The sequence below is a fragment of the Peromyscus californicus genome, unplaced genomic scaffold, assembly GCF_007827085.1.
Source record: "Peromyscus californicus insignis strain IS unplaced genomic scaffold, ASM782708v3 Scaffold_7__1_contigs__length_154581171, whole genome shotgun sequence".
In the NCBI taxonomy this organism is placed as follows: Eukaryota; Metazoa; Chordata; class Mammalia; order Rodentia; family Cricetidae; genus Peromyscus; species Peromyscus californicus.
This window is the reverse complement of record NW_026294595.1, coordinates 64,527,984-64,549,247: the sequence shown is the minus strand read 5'-3', so window position 1 is coordinate 64,549,247 and position 21,264 is coordinate 64,527,984. Positions and strand designations below refer to the sequence as shown.

General features: G+C 36.0%; 2 protein-coding genes across 3 annotated transcripts in view; one reads left to right on the top strand and one right to left on the bottom strand.

Annotated features, from left to right (window-relative positions):
* Positions 1 to 3,961: 3,961 nt before the first annotated feature.
* Positions 3,962 to 4,870, top strand: LOC128100918 (olfactory receptor 4C6-like). The gene has a single exon (XM_052723658.1). It carries the CDS (start codon positions 3,962 to 3,964, stop codon positions 4,868 to 4,870), a length of 909 nt encoding a protein of 302 aa, XP_052579618.1.
* A 13,096-nt stretch (positions 4,871 to 17,966) lies between these two features.
* LOC128102286 (fibrous sheath-interacting protein 2-like) overlaps positions 17,967 to 21,264 on the bottom strand; it is a 79,930-nt gene continuing 76,632 nt past the window's right edge. For both annotated transcript variants that reach the window (XM_052725890.1, XM_052725891.1), the window contains exons 22-23: positions 19,349 to 19,418; positions 17,967 to 18,103 (exon numbers count right to left, since the gene is read on the bottom strand). In XM_052725890.1, the coding sequence (XP_052581850.1) occupies positions 17,967 to 18,103; positions 19,349 to 19,418 (207 nt within the window). The remainder of the gene's footprint in view (positions 18,104 to 19,348; positions 19,419 to 21,264) is intronic.

Below are 21,264 nucleotides of genomic sequence, written 5' to 3'. Positions count from 1 at the left end.
AAAGTACAGATAAATTTGCTCCCAGCCTCAAACTCTGTTACAATTCTAAAATGTACCATTGCTGTTAAATCAATGTACTTCAAATAAGAACATAGTTTATACTAACAAAAGTCCCATAATTTGTAAAAGAATCATACAAGTGTCTGTGTTCATCTTTGGCCTCTATTGCTCTCTACTTATCTGTAGGTGATTCTTTTCCTATATACAGAATACGGGATGTTTATGTACAGAATTCTGTTCATTCTTTCATTCCACTCTGGATTTGATCAAGTTTCCTGGGTTGATGTATTTGTGCCATTTAGACTACTTTAAGAAATGAACCAGATTCTGAGAAGTAAATGCTGATAAGGCTGCCCCTAAGAAATGCACCAGTGACTTGGACTTTTTTTGATTTCATTTTAATCTTTCTTTCCTTTCTCAGTCTCTGTCTTCCAACAGCTCCTCCCCTAGATAGTGTTCCCTTCTCTCTTACCTTGTTCATGCTTGTGTTTCTTCCTGTTTTTCCCCTCTCATTTTATATTCTTTCATTTTTATTTTATGTGTACTTTTTCTGAGCAAGATATTATTATGTAGGCCAGGTCAGCATTAGGAGGACCTGTCTCTTTCACCCCAGTGCTGGTATTACAGATGTGTGCCAGTTTTCTCCTAATTTTAGGCTTCCTGGGCCACTTTTTCTTTTTCTCATTATTGCCTTTTAATAACAGAAAACATGGGATATGTTATTACCTTTGACATTTTTAATACTTACTCAATACTATGTAAGACTAGGTGTTTTCATTTAGAGATTATTTCATTTGTGAAATTCGTAGTTATAAAAAACACAGCTACTAAATGTAATAGTTTCTACTTGTGAGAATTACTACAGTGCCTGTGATGATGAAGGTTGCTATGGTAGATTGAGTAATGCTGAGCTTCAGTCAGTTGATGATTGCAGTGATGTAGCAGCTGCTTTGGATGGCAATGTTCATTTTCCTTTATATTGGTTTTTTTGTTGTTGTTGTTGTTGTTTTTTTTTTTTTTTGTTTTTCGAGACAGGGTTTCTCTGTGTAGCTTTGCGCCTTTCCTGGGACTCACTTGGTAGCCCAGGCTGGCCTCGAACTCACAGAGATCCACCTGGCTCTGCCTCCCGAGTGCTGGGATTAAAGGCATGCGCCACCACCGCCCGGCTATATTGGTTTTATACATTATAATTTCATGATCCCTTTAACCCTAATGAAGTTACTTTTGCTTCTTATAAAAATCCCTTAGTTTCATGAAACAAAAAGGAATGGATGGAATATTTATTATATAATAATTATATTACATATAATTATTTATTATATATAGATATTTATTACAGGGATATAGAAATTTAGCTGTGCTCCTGAATGATCACAGTGTCTCATAGAATGTGTAGGCTCTAAAATTTTATCTAGAGAAAAAAATAACTCACTTACACACACACACACACACACACACACACACACACACACACACACACACTGTTAGAACTGAGAAAGAAATAGCATCCATAGATAGGTTTCCTGTAATTCAAAAGCTAGGGCATAGCACATTACTGACTCTGTTGCCCTGAAGATGGTACAATCAACTCAGAACTAGAAATGAATGCTCGCTATGTGGTGGTTTCTAAGTCTGTTAATGAACTTACTTACAGAAAACACAATAGATGCAGGCTTTACTACATGAAATGTTTTCAGAAAAGTGTTTTTTAATATATAATGATAATGAAGATTAAAATGGTATAATTTATAAACTAAATGGCTATAAAGAACAAAAGGAAACATAGAAAAAAGCAGCTCTTTACTGTGATAGCAATACTGTTTTAGAAGCAGACTAGGTTAAAATTGACTCACAGGTAATTATTCATAGAATTAATTCTAAAATTCTATTTTAAGATTTTCTTTCAAGACTACTGAAGTCAAATTCATTAATCTGTGTGTTTGTACATTTACACACATACACTAATTAACAAAGATATTACAGTATTATTGAAATAACAGATAATTAAAATCGCAAATTCTCATATAGTCACAGTGACTGCTATTTGAACAAATATTAAGATTTTTTTAAATCTATGTTATTAATCATCAATTCAGTATTTCTAGATAAATTGCACAGTTAAAAGAATAAAACAGTGTTAATAAATTATACATCTGAGAGCTACTGAAGAAAACAACACTTACATCCTGGTGTTAATGACTAGAAATCCTTGTTTTTTAATCTGTGCTACAAACTGTCCCTTTGTCCCACCTGGGGGCCTTTGCTCATGGTGCTCCTCTCATGGGGATAGTCCCTCATTTCTCTTCACCACAAACTCGCGTGGAGCCTTAAGTCTTTTTTTTTCCTTTACATTTCTTTATTTAAGTTATTAATGTTGACATGAAGCTTATGAGTTTTCTCTCTTCTAAAGAAAGAGGTCACAGCTAAAAAGATTATGAAGCACTTATCTTCATAAATCCTCAAGGAAAGTTAGGATAGAAATATATAGCAAAGAAAACATTAAAAAACATGAATTGAAATTATCCTCAACTTCATTAAAATAATCATGTCAAGTGCTACTTTGGAGCTGGAGAGACTGCTTAGCAGTTAAGAGCATTTGCTGATCTTGCAGAAGACCCAGGTTCAGGTTCAGTGCTCAGATGGTTGATCATAATCTTCTGTGACTCCCGTCTTGTCTTCTTACTCCCTCTTTGGGCTTCTGAAGTCAATAAACATATGTAGAGGACACATATTGATGCAGGTAAAACACTCACATTCATACAATAAAAATAAAATGAAAATGTATTACCTCAGTGACACACACTGAAGGAAATAGCGCAAAGTACTGCTAGAGCTGTCATTGAGAACTAAACTGAAAATTCATGGTATTGTTTATTTCTCCATTTGTCTAAAATTTCTAAATATGTCTAAATAGTCATATTTCTAAATATGCTTAGGCATGTCTCAAAAGTCCTTAGGGAAATGATGATGGACATTTGAAGATGGGCCAGTATGAGCATTACATAGGCCACACAACTTATAATTTTCTTTGAATGTATAAAATGCATTGAAGTATATTGAAAACTACTGTTTTCATACTAATTTCTTAGAAAGTATGAGAAATTTGAGAAAGTAACAACCTTTAAGAATTCCTCTTTGAAGGCCATATGTGGTGGTACATATCTTTATTCTCAATGCTCAGGAGAAAAAGGAAGGATTTTGAGGACAACCTGGTCTACATAGTGAGTTCCAGGCCAACTAGAGATGCCTAGTGAAACACTGTCTCAAAAATAAATAAATTTTTTTTCAGAGGATATGAAAGATAATGTCGTGCATGTTGATAAAACTACAAACATGTAAAGCAATTCAGTGGGTAAAGTATTCAAGCTGCTGAAGGTGATGACAATCTCTTAACATAGCCAATGTCCAATCCTTAACACTGTGAATACTAAATGGTAAGCTGACAAAAAAGACCTAGAGAAGCATTATTGATAGAAAGTGTTCCGTTTCAAGCTATAAAACATTGCCCTTACATTAGGACTTTACATTGGGTGACATTACATTAGGGCCTTACACTACTGGCCTTATGTTAGGTTTGCTATTATGGCTAGGTATCCTAGCTGTGGGTCCTCAATGCCTTTATCTGTCTCAGAGAAATCCAGTAATCTTGCTAGAAAAGAAATGTGTCACAGAACACTACATCATAATAACATCCAAAATGGTGGGAGATGGAGAAATGGATCGAGTTTATTAAAACTGGAGAAAAGTCACTGGGAAAACATGAACTAAGTAACTTTTAAATAATACTTTATATTGTACAATTTTTGGTACCTAAAGCTTTGGGAAAGAATAAATGAATTAAAACAAATATGTTCCCTTGGTGGCTAGAAACACAAAATTGCAAACAACTAATTACAAACATATGGGTTGTTTTTTTTTAGGATTTACAAGTTTCAGTTGGAATTCACCTAAAACAATATAAATGGGAAATCACAACGTGACAGAGTTCATTCTTTTGGGTCTTACAAAGAAGTCAGAGCTTCGGAAGCTGCTTGCTGCTGTGTTTCTCATCATGTATGTGGTCATGGTGTTGGGAAATGTGCTCATCATAGTGACCATGATCACAAGTCAGAGTTTGAGATCACCAATGTACTTTTTCCTCACATTCTTGTCCCTAGTAGATGTCACCTTTTCTTCTGTCATTGCCCCAAAGCTGATTGTAGACTCTCTTTCTGAGAAGACTATCATTTCTTTTGAAGGATGCATGACCCAGCTCTTTGCAGCACATTTTTTTGGAGGTGTGGGGATTATCATCCTCATTGTGATGGCCTATGATCGCTATGTAGCCATCTGCAAACCTCTGCACTACATGACCATCATGAGTCCTCAGATGTGTTGCACATTGTTGGGAGGAGCTTGGGTAGGAGGATTTGCACATGCAACCATTCAGCTTCTTTTCATGTATCAGATACCTTTCTGTGGCCCCAATATCATAGATCACTTTTTATGTGATTTGTTTCAGTTGCTGACATTGGCCTGCATGGACACCCATACCTTGGGTCTCATTGTCATCTTCAACAGTGGAGTGATGTGTGTGGCCATCTTCCTTATTCTAATTACCTCTTACATAACCATCCTGTGTTCTCTGAAAACTCATACCTCTGAAGGAAGAAGGAAAGCCTTATCTACCTGTGGCTCTCACTTTACAGTGGTTGTATTGTTTTTTGTGCCATGCATTTTCTTGTATGTGAGGCCTGTGTCAACCTACCCCATAGACAAGGCAATGATTGTATCTGAGTCAATTGTCACACCCATGTTGAACCCCTTGATCTACACATTGAGAAATTCAGAGGTAAAAAATGCCATGAAGAAACTTTGGATGAGACAGTAGCTTCTGTTGCCATGATGTCAAAACTACATATGTTTTCCATAAACATTCCTTCTTTCAAGAACTTATGAACCATGTCACTGTCCATTCTCTACTCATTTAGAAAATTGTTTTGAGATTTAAGAATATCTATAATTTATTTATATTCCTGCTTGACACCATTTTACCTCGGAATCACCTTATCTTTTTCTAGATTTTTCTGATTAAACTTGCTATTAGAATCCATGTTATAACATCCTCAGGCCACTGCATTCCTTCTTTATACACCAGACAAGTCAAGGCTTTTTAGTTGTCCAAGAGACATGCAAGCACTTTCTGTCCTCAATGACTTTTCTTTTCTCTCCCTTGAAATCATCATCCTTGTCAGGTAGTTTCTTGCTAACTGCTCATCTTACACAAATTCTATATATTATTCCCTTAGTGAAGCTTTTCCCATGACTCTATCCAAAGCACCATCCGTTCCTTCCCTCTTTTTACTCAATCTCTTTATTTTCTTCAGAGTAAGATTTTTTAAGTGATTTTATCTTTTTATAATTTCCATCTCTGGAGCTGATATCTGTACAAGAAATCCATTTTTGTTGTTGCTTATGGCTTGGTACTTATTAAGGTTTAAATGATATGATACCTCCAAAGTTATAGAAAATAAAATATTTTTCTGTAACCTAATTAACAGGCTAGGGAAACAAGAGTATCAACAAGTAATTAGAAAACATAATTATATAAGATCATTAGCAAAGAATTTTGAAAATAGAAGTCTAGGGTCATTTCTTAGAAAATTCTTCATATTTGAAGTGGTTGGAGAACAAATTCAGTGTCAGGTGTTTCTGATTATCTCTTTTCTTTTGTGATGTCTTTAGTGTAAGCGATTATTACATTAAAAATATCAAGAGTGCATCTGATCATTGCTGTGACATATCTATTTTTGGCCACTGTTGCCAAATTTAGAGTAAGAATCAGACAGAAAAATCAGAATGAGAAAATTTAAAAACTATTCTTGCTACAAATATAGCGAGGTAAAATTTGTGGAACAGATCATGTGGTCATTAAAAAGAAATTGCATGTTTTTTACTGGGACACTAAGAAGAGTTACCTGGAAGAATTTTAGTATTTGGGTTGACTGCACCCATCACTTCCTCTAAGATATAAAATTGTAAACTTATTTGAAAGATCCACCATTGAGAAGAGAGATCCTCACAAAAATCCTGCCTGTACTGATTTACATAAAGAATGGGTTTAGCCATCCAAGCAAGTAGTCAGAAGATGGGGGTCCACAAAAGTAATATCTGCTTCTTCAGCTGCAGAGAAACCTCAGTATTTTCCCTCTAATAAATGTTTTTTTTCTTTCTGGCATGCAGAATGCAAGGATTAAGGTGTTATGAGATTTTTTACTTATATTTAAAAACAAAGTTTGGGAGTTTAGACAAAGTTGAATGAGTCAGTTTCCCTAAGAGATAACTGTGTGAAGTTGTAAATGTGAAGCCTAAGCTTCAATAACTCCAATGTTCTGGAAATGCAAGAAATATTCAGCATCTGGCAAGAAATGTTTTAGGGCAATCAAGGAGTGGGATCATGTGGTCTATAAATAGCAAGAACCAAATAAAGCATGGCCACCAAAGTCTGTTGGTAATGCACATTATGATGCCACATGCCCTGACAATGGACTAAAATTCAGATGAGAGGACTCTCTCATAAAAAATCAGTCCACTATGATTTTCATCTGTGATTATCTCCTCTTCCCACTGTCTGGATCCCTTCTTCACTCAGTTCTAGCCTACAGTTACACAAAATCAGTACATACTTTTTAATGTAAATATCCACTTGACTATCACTTTCAACTCTCCAAGGCTTTGTGCAAATGTGAATCCCTCTAGTAAATTTACCCTGAGCACCAATCTAAAATTGACTACTCCCCAGCCCAAGTGATCCTGACCACCACTCTCCATTTGTTGTTTGCATGTATCACATACAAATTTTTAAGAAAACATTTATCAACTTACTTGTAGATATAATATTTATTTTCAATATTCCTTAGAGAAAATTCAGATCACCAGGCAAGAAACATTATGCCTTGCATACTGTGTTATCTCAGGTGCTTTGATTGGCACAAAATCGTTGCTTCTGTCATATTTGTTGGAACAATGTATAAATATATAGAACGTTTATAGAAACAAATAATGGAAAAACTTAGTATAGTCATGTCTAGGTTATAGATGGTAAAAATAAAACAAAGTAAAGTGAATCTGTAGTAGACGTTGGGTCATTCAATTATTTGAAGAAATTTCAAAGTAATTCCAGAACATTTTTGTGGTGATATTTTATTTGTGCTGAAATGTGGTGAATTTTATTTGTATGTTAATAAATAAAGTTTGCCTGGAGCTCAGAGGAAATAGCAAGCCTTTATCACAAAAGTCAGGCAGTGGTAGCACATGCCCTTAATCCTATCACTTAGTAGACAGGGTCTCTGTGTATTCAAGGCTACAGTGGGAACAGAGCCAAGTATGGTGATACCCACCTTTAATCCCAGTACCAACCATAGAGACCTGGAGGTCTTTACAGACAGGCAGTGATAAGGAAGTGAGGCAGCTGGTCTAAGAGCCAATGAGAGGGCAGAAAAGCAAGGCAATAAAGGCTTACGTTAGGAAATAGCTCACATTTTGGAAGATTCAGAGCTGGTGTGGTAAGGTGGTTGGTGGTTCTCACTATTTCCCTAATATCAAAGGCTTTCACCCCTGTATATGGCTCCATGTTCTCTATTTAATAAAACTGCTTAGAAATTCATCTACATTTGGCCCACAACATGCACAAATTAATTAAAAAGCTGTTGGTGACCTTACAGGCCAGGGGTTGCAGGCCCCCAGATCGACTGGAGCTACAAGTGATCTGGGCTACATTCAGCCAGAGCTGCACTGCAAATGTCCATAGCTGCAAGCAGCCAGACTGCTTGTGGGGATACAGAGCCCCTGGCTCAGGCCCAGGACATCTCAGGCCAGAAAACATGGTTGGACTTTCTTTCTCCTAGTGGCTAGTAGGCTCTCTCTCTCTCTCTCTCTCTCTCTCTCTCTCTCTCTCTCTCTCTCTCTCTCTCTCTCTCTCTCTGGAAAGTCCCAAAGTCCTGTTTTGGACTGCTACCACACTAGATAGCTGCTTTGAAATTCCCTTGGACTTCAATTGTTCTTCACAGACTTGGTAAGTCAATTAAGATTAAAAGGAGAAACTAGTTAAAAGAAATGAGAAATATTTTTCTTTGAGTTTGTTTATATGGTGTATTACATTGACGGACTTTCGTATGTTGAACCACCCTTGCATCCCTGGAATGAAGCCTACTTGATCATGATGGATAATTGTTTTGATGTGTTCTTGGAGTCTGTTTGCCAGTGTTTTGTTGAGTATTTTTGCATCAATGTTCATGAGGGAGATCGGTCTGTAGTTCTCTTTCTTTGTTGTATCCTTGTTTGGTTTAGGAATCAGGGTAATTGTAGCCTCATAGAAGGAGTTTGGTAATGTTCCTTCTGTTTCTATTGTGTGGAACAATTTAGAGAGTATTGGTATTAACTCTTCTTTGAAGATCTGGTAGAATTCTGCGCTGAAACCATCTGGTCCTGGGCTTTTTTTGCTTGGGAGACTTTTAATGACTGTTTCTATTTCATTAGGGGTTATTGGACTATTTAAATACACACCACAAGAGCACTTGTTCAGCTATGTTCATATCAGCATTGTTTGTAATAGCCAGAACATGGAAACAACCTAGATGCCCTTCAACTGAAGAATGAATAAATAAAATGTGGTACATATACACAATGGAATACTACTCAGCAGAGAAAAACAATGACATCATGAGGTTTGCAGACAAATGGATGGATCTAGAAAAAATCATCCTGAGTGAGGTAACCCAGACTCAGAAAGACAAACATGGTATGTACTCACTCATAGGAGGATACTAGATGTGGAACAAGGATGACTGGACTGCTACTCACATCACCAGGGAGGCTACCTGGAAAACAGGACCCAAAGAAAGACACGGGGATCGCCCAATGACAGAGAAATGGAAGAGATCTACATGAACAGCCTGGACATGAGTGGGGGTAGTGAAGGGCGAGGGTCGAGGGAAAGAGAGCTTGGGGGAGCGGGAGATCCCAGCTGGATCAACAACAGAGAGGGAGAACAAGGAATAGGAGACCATGGTGAATGAAGACCACATGAGAATAGGAAGAAGCAAAGTGCTAGAGAGGCCCACAGAAATCCACAAAGATACCCCCACAACAGACTGCTGGCAATGGTCGATAGACAGCCCGAACTGACCTACTCTGGTGATGGGATGGCCAAACACCCTAATTGTCGTGCTAGAAACCCCATCCAACTACTGAGGTATCTGGATGCAGAGATCCATGGCTAGGCCCCGGGTGGATCTCTGGGAGTCCAATTAGCGAGAATGAGGAGGGTTGATATGAGCGAGAATTGTTGAGACCAAGGTTGGATAAAGCACAGGGACAAATAGCCAAACAAATGGAAACACATGAACTATGAACCAATGGCTGAGGGGTCACCAACTGGATCAGGCCCTCTGAATCGATGAGACAGTTGATTGGCTTGATCTGTTTGGGAGGCATCCAGGCAGTGGAACCAGGTCCTGTGCTCATTGCATGAGTCAGCTGTTTGAAACCTGGGGCCTATGCAGGATCGCTTGGCTGGCCTGGGAGGAGGGGACTGGACCTACCTGGACTGAGTCTACCAGGCTGATCTCAGTCCGCAGGGAAGGCTTTGCCCTGGAGGAGGTGGGAATGGGGGGTGGGCTGGGGGGAAGGTGAGGAGGGCGGGAGGGGGGAGAACAAGGGAATCCGTGACTGATATGTAGAACTGAATTGTATTGCAAAATAAAAATAAAAAAAATTAAATTAAAAAAAAAAAGAAATGAGAAATATTTTTACATTGAAATGAAATTGGTCTGTGTTTGATAATACATTAGGCAGTCTAAAAATGGAACAATTAAATGAGAGGACAGTTAATGTTGATGGGATGTATGTAACATCAATTATGAATATTACTTGTTTAATTATCCTTATTTTAGTATTAAAAAGGTTGGTCAATTTAAGTACCAAGATAAAAGCTTTAGAAAAACCTATTAAAATGAATTATAGAGAAATTCAGACCCAGACAGAATAATTTAGAATCATTTTAGGACTGAATTATACAGTTACAGAGAGACAGCCTGTTTTCTAACAATCAAACTAAATTTTTCCTGTAGCCTTACAGAAACTACCTGATCAAGGGCATGTACAAGCTAATTGGACTCCAGTGGAAATGTTAGATTTAAGGAGATATAAGGAAGCTATACTATCTTATGTCATGCATTCTCCATTCGTAAAGCAAATGTTAAACTCGTGGTCAACTTGTAATAGGATTATTCCTCAGGGCTGGAAAGAATTGATTACAGCTGTCCTGGATGAATTATAGTGAAGAACCTGGCTTAAGGAGGAGGCTAAGACAATAGAAAACCAATGTAGAACTAGAGGTGTGGAAGTTTCCCAGGATCAGTTTCTGAGGAAGAAGGCAAATACACTGATATACAAAGACAACATTTATATGACAACCAACCCTTAATTCTATGCTGCATGGCAGTCATGAATGCATGGGACAGAATTGAGGAAGGAGGGAAAAAAATTGAATCATTCACAAAAGTTATACAGAGCCCCAGAGAATCCTTCACGGATTTCTTACAAAGGCTGTCTTCAGCAGAAAATAGAATGATACCGAATACAGAAGCTAGACAGATAGTAATTGAATCTTTGGCTTTTGAGAATGTGAATGCAGCTTGCAAAAGAATAATCAGGCCATTAAAGGCAAGATCAACACCCTTGGAGGATTGGAACCAGGACACAATTCATATTGAGTCTCATGGCCATGATGATATGTGGATAGGAGAAGTAATTTCAAAAGTTTTGAGGAAAAATATCAGATGTTTTGGGTGTGGTAAACAAGGTCATTTGAAAGGGAGTGTTAACAGGGTGTTCCTAGAAAGAATGTTTATTCAAGGAACAGCAGCAACAGAATGCCCCTCCCTTCTGGATTATGCAGAAGGTGTGGCAAGGGTAAACATTGGACCAACTAATGTAGATCAACAAGGGACAGACAAGGTAATCCTTTGCCTCTGTCCTTGGGAAGCTCCCAGAGGGGCCTCATGTAGGCCCCCACAGCAAATTCAGTTCAGACCTTTCCTTCCATCATAGAAGAAACCCCTTCTCAGAGCAATTAAATAACCCAATGCCAAATCAGGAGAAACCATAAAGCAATTTTTTTGGCAAACTTCTGGAAATGAACAAAGACCGAAACTAAAAATACAAATAAATGACCTTTTCTTGGAAGGTTTAGTAGACAGAAGTGTGAATGTGACAATAATTGCACCAATTCAGACACACCACAACCATGTGAGGTGACCAGGCACTTGGCTAGGCTGCTGTTCTAGAGCAGTGATTCTCAACCTTCCTCATGCTATGTTGACCTCTAACCCTTTAATACAGTTCCTCATGTTGTGTTGACCTCTAACCATAAAATTATTTCATCATTACTTCATAACAGTAATTTTGCTATCATAATGAATTGCAATGTAAATATCTGTGTTTTCTGATGGTATTAGGTGCATGTGAGGCAAAAGAGTGCTAATTGTATTTATAATGAGAAATTATATGTAAATAAAAATGTGTTGATGTCACATTAAAGGATATTAAAAACTTTAAGAAGCACTTATGCTATACCTCTTATAGTAAGTTTTGTTAATTTGCACCAAACTTTTAATTTTCACCTATAGTCTACTGAAGAAGACATTTTTATGTTATCACTTCAGATAATTATAGAAAGCGAGTTACAAACTGAATAAGAATTAGAAAAAGATTGTTATATTTAGTAATAATTATTGCTGAATTTATATTTGTGTGAAGAAATTATTTTTAATTATTAATTTTATTTTTAATTATGCATATGTATGTATGCCTGTGTGTATGTACAACACTTGTGTACATGTGTCCTCAGAGGTCAGAGGAGAGTATCTGCTGTGGGATGGTCTGTATGTCAAATGTGTTGCTGATTGGTCAATGAATAAATCACTGATTGGCAGTGGCCAGGCAGGAAGTATAGGTGGGACTAACAGAGAGGAGAATAGAGAGAACAGGAAGCTGGGGGGGAGAGACACTGCCAGCCGCCATCAGGACAAGGAAGATGTAAAGTACCGGTAAGCCACAAGCCACGTGGCAAGGTATAGATTAATAGAAATGGATTAATTTAAGCTGTAAGAACAGTTAGCAAGAAGCCTGCCACGGCCATATAGTTTGTAACCAATATAAGTCTCTGTGTTTACTTGATCGGGTTTGAGCGGCTTGGGACTGGCGGGTGAGAGAGATTTGCCCTGACTGTGGGCCAGGCAGGAAAACTCTAGCAACAAGTATCAGATACCCTAGACCTGGAATCACAGGCAGCTGTGGGCTTCCTGATGTGGGTGCTAGCAACCAAACTGAAATACTGAGCCATCTCTTCAACCCCAAGAAACACTTGCCAAGGTATTGCTCTATATTTGTATATAGTAAATTAGTTTTCCCTGGGGTGAGCAATTTGAAGGAAAATTATTTTTCTTCTATGTTTCAATGACATTTTAGCAATACACAAAAATAGCAAACAATAGCTTATGATCAAGACTTCAGTGTGAATTTTCTCAAGATTGAAAAGTTGGTTTTGACATTGGGAATGGGATACAATAGGCCTAGAATTGTCAAAACCATTTAAAATCAAGAATGTATACTATTTGATGTCAAGATTTATCATCAAGAAAATGTCATGTTACTTTAATTCAGACATACCAATTGATTACAGAAAATGAAGAGTTCAGATACTGCTGTTGTCCTTACAGAACTGATAATAGCATCGAGAAAATTCAGGGTAAAATGACAGTAATTTTTATGAAAACATTATGGGAAAGTTAAGCATATGAGGTAAACACTGAATGAAAAAATCTTCATTTGTACCATTTATTATACTCCATTCACGATTGAAATTTAATTCTAAAAAAATAAAGCTATGAAGTTTGCAGAAGAAAATAATGAAAAATCCTTGCATCTTTGGGTTAGGCAAAGATGTTTAAGATTGTACCTAAAAGGCATAAGCCATAAAACATGAAAAATGATAAATGGGACTGTCATGATTCAAATAATTGTGCTTTTCAACAGACACTATAAGGAAATACAAAGACAAGTTTCAGGATGGAATAAAAATGTAAAAACCTTTGTTATAAGAAGACTTGTATACAAATATAAAGAGCACACTGACACCTCCATTAGAAGAACATTAGTCAATAAGAAAGTGAAGAAATGTTTTGATCTTTTCTTTAGCCAAAGTTAAGTGAATATAAACAAGTGAATGAAAGGATATTCAATGTCAGTAGTACCTATCCAGTTAAAACATAATAACATATCACTTGAAACTTTTGAGAGTGATTAAAATCATTAGGACTGTCTCTATCAATAGTGGTGAGGATTGGAGTAAGGGGAATTCCTGTATTATTGGTAAGTACAAATGCATTATTAAAGAGTGGTGAGACTGTGGAAAGTGGGGCCTAGTCAGAGAACTGGGTCAGTGGATGTGTGTCCTTGAGGGATATGCCTTGTCTTGGGCTTTTCTGATTAATGGCCCTCTGCTTTCTGTCCATCAGGAGATGAGCAGTCTTTTTCTGCACATGTTTCTCTTACCATGATGTTCTGCCTCTCCAGAGATGGTAACAAGAACTACAGAATAAAAATTTCTGGAACCAGAAGTCAAAATTAGTCCTCCTCACATGGTTTTGACCATATGTGTTGTCAAAGCAGTCATAAGACTAACTTACATGGTAGAAATTTCAAAGTATTCAGACATTTTGGAAAATATTTTAAATATTTTCTATTAAAGATAAATGTAAACTTATACTATATAATAATTTTATCCATAGGTAATTTAAATGAGTTATAAAAATTGTATTTTCCAAAGTCATTTATATGAGTTTGCACAGTATTTTTTGCAATAGTTAAACCCATTTGATGAGTAGATAGAATGGAATATTTGTGGAAGAAAAATCATAGATATAAAAGAAGTAATTTTCAAAAATACATGTTAGATAAAAGAATACACACAAACATATGGTATATTTTAGGATTTCACAAACAGAAGAAGAGGAAAGTAGAAATGTCTCTATAACCAATATTTTTTGAGGCCAGTCAATAGAAGAGTGGTCTATAAGGATGACAATTTGCATCAAGATTAGATCATGGATATAGGTCATATTTCATTGTTAACTTACATTAAACATATTTTAATCAATGCATTTTATTGCTTATAGATGATAACTTCAAAAACTGAGAAGGAAAAAATATTTTTTTTTGCATTTTATCAGAATTACGTTAATTTTCTTAGTTTAAAAGTAATATAATTAGCATATTGTTTCTGTTTGTATGAATAGTATATTGCTTTATTTCTTTGCTAGGTTGATTTATTAGACAGTGTTACAATGCATGGTATCTTTTAAAAATTATACTTGCTATTGGTGGCATACCATAATGTTATTTCAATTAATGTCTAGTAAATTAATTACATAGAGATAAACTTAATTTCCATGAGTCTTTAACTTTGATAAACCACCTCACTCGTTATTGGTTTATTTAGTGTTATTATTGTGATTGCTTTATTTATTCATCTTGTGATATAGCCCCCAGATATACAAATAATAATTGGTACAATTACATGGAGAGTACAAATCAACATAAATAGGTGTTCATTTTGACATTTATCAACTGATGGTCCCATCAGACGAAATTTATCTATAGGAAAAATAAAAATAGCATTCATTATGTGACATGCCAGACTCAGTTCCACATCCAGTATCTGTATCTCATAATGGAATTTTCTGGGTCCAAAGACTCTGTTCACTCACTACTTCAGCATTGCAACACATCATTGCTCATAATAGCTCATTATAATTGTTTTTTGCTTCCAAGGCCTCTCTTCTAATTCTCTTACTTCATTTGACTCTTCTTTCCTTTCTTAGGTTAAGTAGGAGTCTTTGAACTTGTTTTTTTCAAAGAAACTTTATTTGCTAAATTTTGTTCTCTATATTATTTATTTCTGTTTGATATCTATATTTCATTTCTTGTGATAATTTTTAGATTCATTTGTTCTTACTTTTATTATTAATTGACAGAGATTATTTTTTCAACTTTTTCTTCATTTTTTAATGGTGACATTTATCTGTGTAAAATTTCCCTTTAGTACTCTTTCTTTGAATCCTATCAGGTCTGATTTATTAAATTTTGATTTTCATTTTTCTCAAGACATGCTTAAAATGCATTTTTGATTTCTTCTTTGGCTCAGTCACTGTTGAAGAGAATTTCATTTAGTTTCTATGTGTTTGTGGATTTACCAAAGAACTTCTTGTTATTGGTTTCTTCATATTTCAGTACACTGTGTTCAGCAAAGATACTTGAAAACACCAATCCATGTCATCCACGAATACTGGTGAAATGATCCTCAAAAAATGATCAGAAGATTCCAGGAGAGTTCCTGATTTTTGGTCCATAGTGGAAGTCCAAATCTGAGCCCTAATGTCAAAAAACGAATGCATCAGTGGCCAGAATGGGACAGATGAATTTGCCAGCCAGAGTAATTAATGGCAAGCAGGCAAAAGCAGAGCTTCCTACTAGCTTTTATCTGGTCTGCTCAAAGAGTGGCTCTTCCTCTCCAAATAATCCCACTGAGAAAATGCCTAGCAATTTGCCTTTGATTCCGGAACTCATACAATTCTTGTGTATATTTTCCTCATTATATTTTCTTTCTCCAAATCCCTTCTTTTACTTATTATTAATACATTTAGTATCAAAATTTTTAAAGTTTAATTAATGATTTTAATATCTGTGCTAGTAAATTTCTTCCAACATAAACCCAGACATATCTGGGAAGAGGGAATGTTAGTTGAAAAAATGTCTCTGTAAGACTGGTCTGTAGGTATCTCTTGATTATTGATTGATATGGATGGACCCAGAACACCGTGGACAGTGCCACTGCTGGGCAAGGTGGTCCTGGGTTGTATAACAAGGTGGGTTAAGCAAACCCCAAGGAGCAAGGCAGTTAGAAGGATTCCCCCATGGATTTTGCTCTAGTTCCTGTTTCTGTGTTCTTGCCCGTCTCTATGATGGACTGTTAGCCTGAGAGTTACAAGGCATAATAAACACTTTCCTTCCCAAGTTGTTCTTGGTGGTGATGTTTATCAAAACAAAAGAAGCCTAGCCAAGGAAGTATCTTAGTTTCTTTTCTAACTTTACTAGTGATTAAAAATAAAAGTTCAGAAATAACACTTCATAGATGACGAGACTATATGAACTGCTGAGACATGAGCTGTCTGAATGTGTCTTAGACAGTGGACAGTCTGGTTCATAATTTTGTTGTATAACTCATATTGGCTTTGTCATCTACTTGATAACCATCATAATGATATGTGTCCTAAAAATTTTAAAGGAAAAAAATTCACATTCAGTTCTATCAGGTACTTTGGGTTGCTTGTTTTATTAATTAAAATTTTAGTCACTTGCTGTCACAGCACAGAGATAATTACTAAGTTTAAAGTCTTATTGAAGTTTCTATAGAAAAAAACTTATTATACCCAGAAGTTGAATCATTGATACTTATGGTGTATATATAAAATGGCTATAAAGATAGCTCAAATTAATTTTGAAGTTTACAATAAAGAAATGATAACTTCTTTAAGACACAAATAGTTTTGCCCTAATTTAAACACAATACTATATATATATATAAAAATATATATATATATATATATATATATATATATATATATATACACATATACCTTCAGGTGTATGTATTAATCAATATGGTGCTGCATTATATAAATTTTATGTACTTTAATGTTTTTATGTATTAATTAAAATCAGTCCCAAGTGGACCATTAATTAAAAACAACTGTTGCACCTAAGCTTCAAGGAACACTGTTGAAAAGAGGGCAGAAAGAATGTAGGAGCCAAAGGAGTTTGCTGTGAGGCTGAGTCATTTCAGAAGTTATACCCATAAAGTTTCGTCAACATGACTGCCCAAACCTGAGCTGAACAGGAACAACAATAGACATGCTAATGTGGAAGGGAGAAAGAATTCAAGGCTTCAACCCTTCACCAAGAACCACAGGTGACTAAGGAATGGTAAGAGCAGGAGACACAGACTTCCTCAGGAAAGAGCACACTAATTGGTTATTCAGTATCAAGTGATCAGCCCTGAAATTATTCATATAAGTAACATTGTATAGAAAGAGCAGGTTATATGTATGAATATATATTTATACTTATATGCATGTAACAATATGGGAGGGTTTAGAAGGAGAAAAGGGAAGGGGGCAATGATGTGATTATAATCTAAAAAATAAAATATTGAAAAAAATAATTTTATTAAAATGCAAGCTGTAGCATGACTCTTAACAGGTCTTATTAAAAAAAAAATCAAACCTGAATCCAGGTATTGGGGTGAATGTTAGAAGATCAAAGAAGCAGAACAAGCCACAGCTTCCTCACCTCGCCAATTTCTCAGCTGATGCTGTTTCCTCAGACTGGAAGCTTCTGAGTCCTCATCCAAATGGACCTCAGCTGAACTGTGGCTCAAAAGCCTAAAAGCTTAACCAGCTCTACTTCTCGGTTTTCATGCCTTATATATACCTTTCTGCTTTCTGCCATCACTTCCTGGGATTAAAGGCGTTAGTCACCATGCCTGGCTGTTTCCAGCGTGGTTTTGAACTCACAGAGATCCGGATCGATCTCTGCCTCCCAAGTGATAGGATTAAAGGCGTGTGTGCCACCATTTTCTGGCCTCTATGTCTATCTAGTGGGTGTTCTGTCCTCTGACTCCAGATAAGTTTATTAGAATGCACAATATATTGGGTGACACAATATATTACCACAGCAAGCCTTTACTATACCTTTAATTAAAGTATGTATTTTAAGTTGAAGTAGTATAATAATTGGACAGTATGTTCTACTTTAAAAATCATTTTATTTTATAAGGAATCACAATTTTATCAAGTGGAGAAGCTCTAGTACTTATCTTGGTGGGGTGGTGAGGACGATTTTGGAATACTGCCGCTTGATCGGGAGAACACCTTTGACAGAGTTGAAGATACCTTTGCCAGCACTTTAGATCCTTGCTTGCAAATAGTGCTCTTGGAAGTTTCTGTGGGAAAAAGATATTATTAATGAACTGAGAGATAATTGAAGTAGTTACATTACAGCAATGATTTAGAATTCAGAAGTTGGCATTTGTATATTAATCTGTGCAAGCACAGTTATGGTGTTTTCTCTTATCTTCTTCTGCTCCCCTAAGGAATTGTGCAGAGTAATGTCCTCATTTATGGACTATGAACTCTGGTGAGGTCAAAGACCTTGCTTGAGACTATACAGGCATAATGAGTCTAAGCTAGGAACATGCTTCAGTAATTTTATCTCCATGGTGCAGTAGTATCCACTTGACCTTGAGGCATCTCCAGGTAAGTGTGCAAAGACCACTTTTTGTCCCTCCTGAAAACTATTTGGAAATGCCTAATGAGCTGAACATGGAGATACATTTCAGTGCTCTGTGTGTGGGTTTTATTTTATAGTGCTCAAGTGAAAGAAGAAATATATTAAAATGCTGTAGTTCCTCTATTTTGTGTAAATTTCCTTTTGAAAGTCCATAGGTATATTATTTTGTTAAGTAAGATATGATGTATAGATAAAGAAACTGTCGGTATTTGGATTCAGTTTTCTGTATCAACTATTAATTGCCTGAGTCTTTTAGCAAATATCTCAATTTATAATAACTTGTAATAGAACTTGAAAACACATAAGATGTCAAAATTCAACATTTTCCTAACTACAATATATAATTTCAAAAGTTAGGAATCTTTCCTTAAATATCTATATTTAGTTTCTCTTTTTCAAAAAAGAAAGAAAGAATGCTCTGAAAAGCCTGCTAGGAATCTAGCATTCAGTGACCACAGTCCTTATTCCACTTCTATTACATCATCCACCTTGCTCAGGAAGCCATACTTTCTTGTGAACCATGCTGCTTCCGAATGACCATAGGCCCTAAAAATCCCGTGGTTCTATGTAGCTCAGCAGCTATGGGACTTTTGAGAACTCATTATGGTTTTTCTTCTCAATTATTCCCATTTCATTCTTTGGTAACAAATGGATAATTGCAGCCTAACAAATGTTAGTTACACCATCTGTTACCCCTTGGTGTCCAACATTAAAGACAATTATATAATAATCTATAGATTTTTATACAAATAGTATCATTATTATATCAATCCCATATTAATAATGTACAAGACAAGGGCCACTCATCCTGGAAAGATCAATGATAAAAATGTCTACATTCACAATAATTAATAAGAGTTTTATTTCATTTGTGTTTAAAAGTTACTGCATTTTGTACCTGAAATATGTTCCTTTGAGGGATGTGTACTGCTGGTCACTCTTTTTGATCCTTCAAAGATGGTGACAAACTGCCAAGACAAATTGGCATAGTCAGATCTTTAGACAGTCAAGATTACATATGCCAAGAAATACCCAAATATATATCTACCATTACACAATTTCATGCAAGTGAAATCTGTATTCTTCTGCTTCAAATAAGCCCACTCTGAGACTCAGGCAGGTGAACTTTTCCATTTATAGTATTGAGGATTTGTCTTTGTGACAGGTGATGACGTTGGCTATAACCACATGACAACCAAAGGCTGAGCCCTGTTGACTCTTAGAAAATGTCTACCTCTTCTTCCTCATTCACTGCAATACCTTGCAAACATGTTTCTGAGACTGGATAAAATGATAAGGGAGAAGCCAAAATGCTTCACTTTGCAACTCTCAATTTCTTCTGTGTAAAGTTTAGCAATTTTCAGGTTCTGAAACAATTGAGTCACTTGTTTTGGTATTTCTAGGAACATGCCAGATGCTAGTTGTTTTTTTTTTTTTTTTTTGAGACATGTGTCATTTTTCTGAATAAAGAAGAGTAACTGCTCCTGAAAGGCAAGATATGGCCACTACCAAGACTCAAGTTCTCAAAATCTTTCGTCTATATAACTTCAACTACTAAATAGAATCTTCAGTCAGACATGTAGGTACTGCCTTGCCTAAGTCTCTCTTTCTATAAATAATTCCCCTTAGCTTTTGACCCTTAACAGACCCTCTCCCTTTAATCAGCTGGTTATAATGCCCTAGGGCTCTTGTCTCCCTGTATGTTATGTTTCATACTCCTTAGGATTGTATCCACTTCCAAAGAACAGAAACAAAACAGGTCCACTCCACAGTTTTCATCAGCTTGGAAGCTTTATGTCCTCTGGTAAGAAAGAATAATTCTCTTTCAGAATTTTAGGTGACATCTTATTTTCATTACTGACACTGTCATGGCAGCAGAAAAAACAACCCATTCCCTACCACTATGGGTAAGTATCAAGGCCTTCTAAGCAAATTTCATTTTATCTTTTCTTTCTATGAAATTTCAGAATTGTGCTAGGAAACTGTTAAAGAATGTTTAAGAAATGGTATTGACTGCTCTTTGAGATTTGATTTCCCATTCTGAACTTCTATTATTTATTTTCAAATCCTATTGTCCACAGTTTCAGTTGTAATCAACTAGTGGATATGTGTGAGTGAAGGGTACGCATACAATTTTATTTAGAAATGCACCGAGTAACAATTTTAATAATAGTTTGGGTATGGAAAAGGTAACAAACAAGGAAAGTACAACAGTGAAAGAGTGTAGACTCGCTAGGAATTCAGCGTCAGTCAAAGAATGTTAATGACTTTCAGACTAGAACTTCAGGGCCTCTCTTCCATTGACACATGATTTTATTTTCTGCAATGTATGAATTAAATGAGGTTGGAGATTGCTAAATAGATGCTTACATTCATAAATAAAGATTATGTTGACTGTAGAAGGGACTGGTTTCTTTGGAAAACTGGCAAAAATATCTTTAAGTGTGATACAGTATTTTATGAATTGGATCTGAACATTGTACTATATTGTAATACTGGAAAGTTGCTGAGTGGCTGGGGAGTTTGTAATTCTGTATTATTGAATGTACTGTAAATAATGAAACTGGATTAAAATAAACCAGGAAGACACCGTGAAAAAGAATGAAACAAAGAGAATTACATCAGGATCTATTAAAAGGGTTCAGGAAGAGGAATGTTCCTCATTCCACACCATATAGTAGTTAGCTGTATGTGAAGAGTCAGTCTGAGTGGAAGCCCATGAACTGTGGACTGGTTTCTGTGGAGCCCCCATGGGACTGGACTAGGCCCTCTGGATATGGAAGATGGTTGTTTAGCTCGAACTGTTTGGGGGGC

Coding starts and splice junctions, on each gene's coding strand:
- LOC128100918 (XM_052723658.1), top strand. CDS start 3,962: ATGGGAAATCACAACGTGACAGAGTTCATTCTTTTGGGTCTTACAAAG.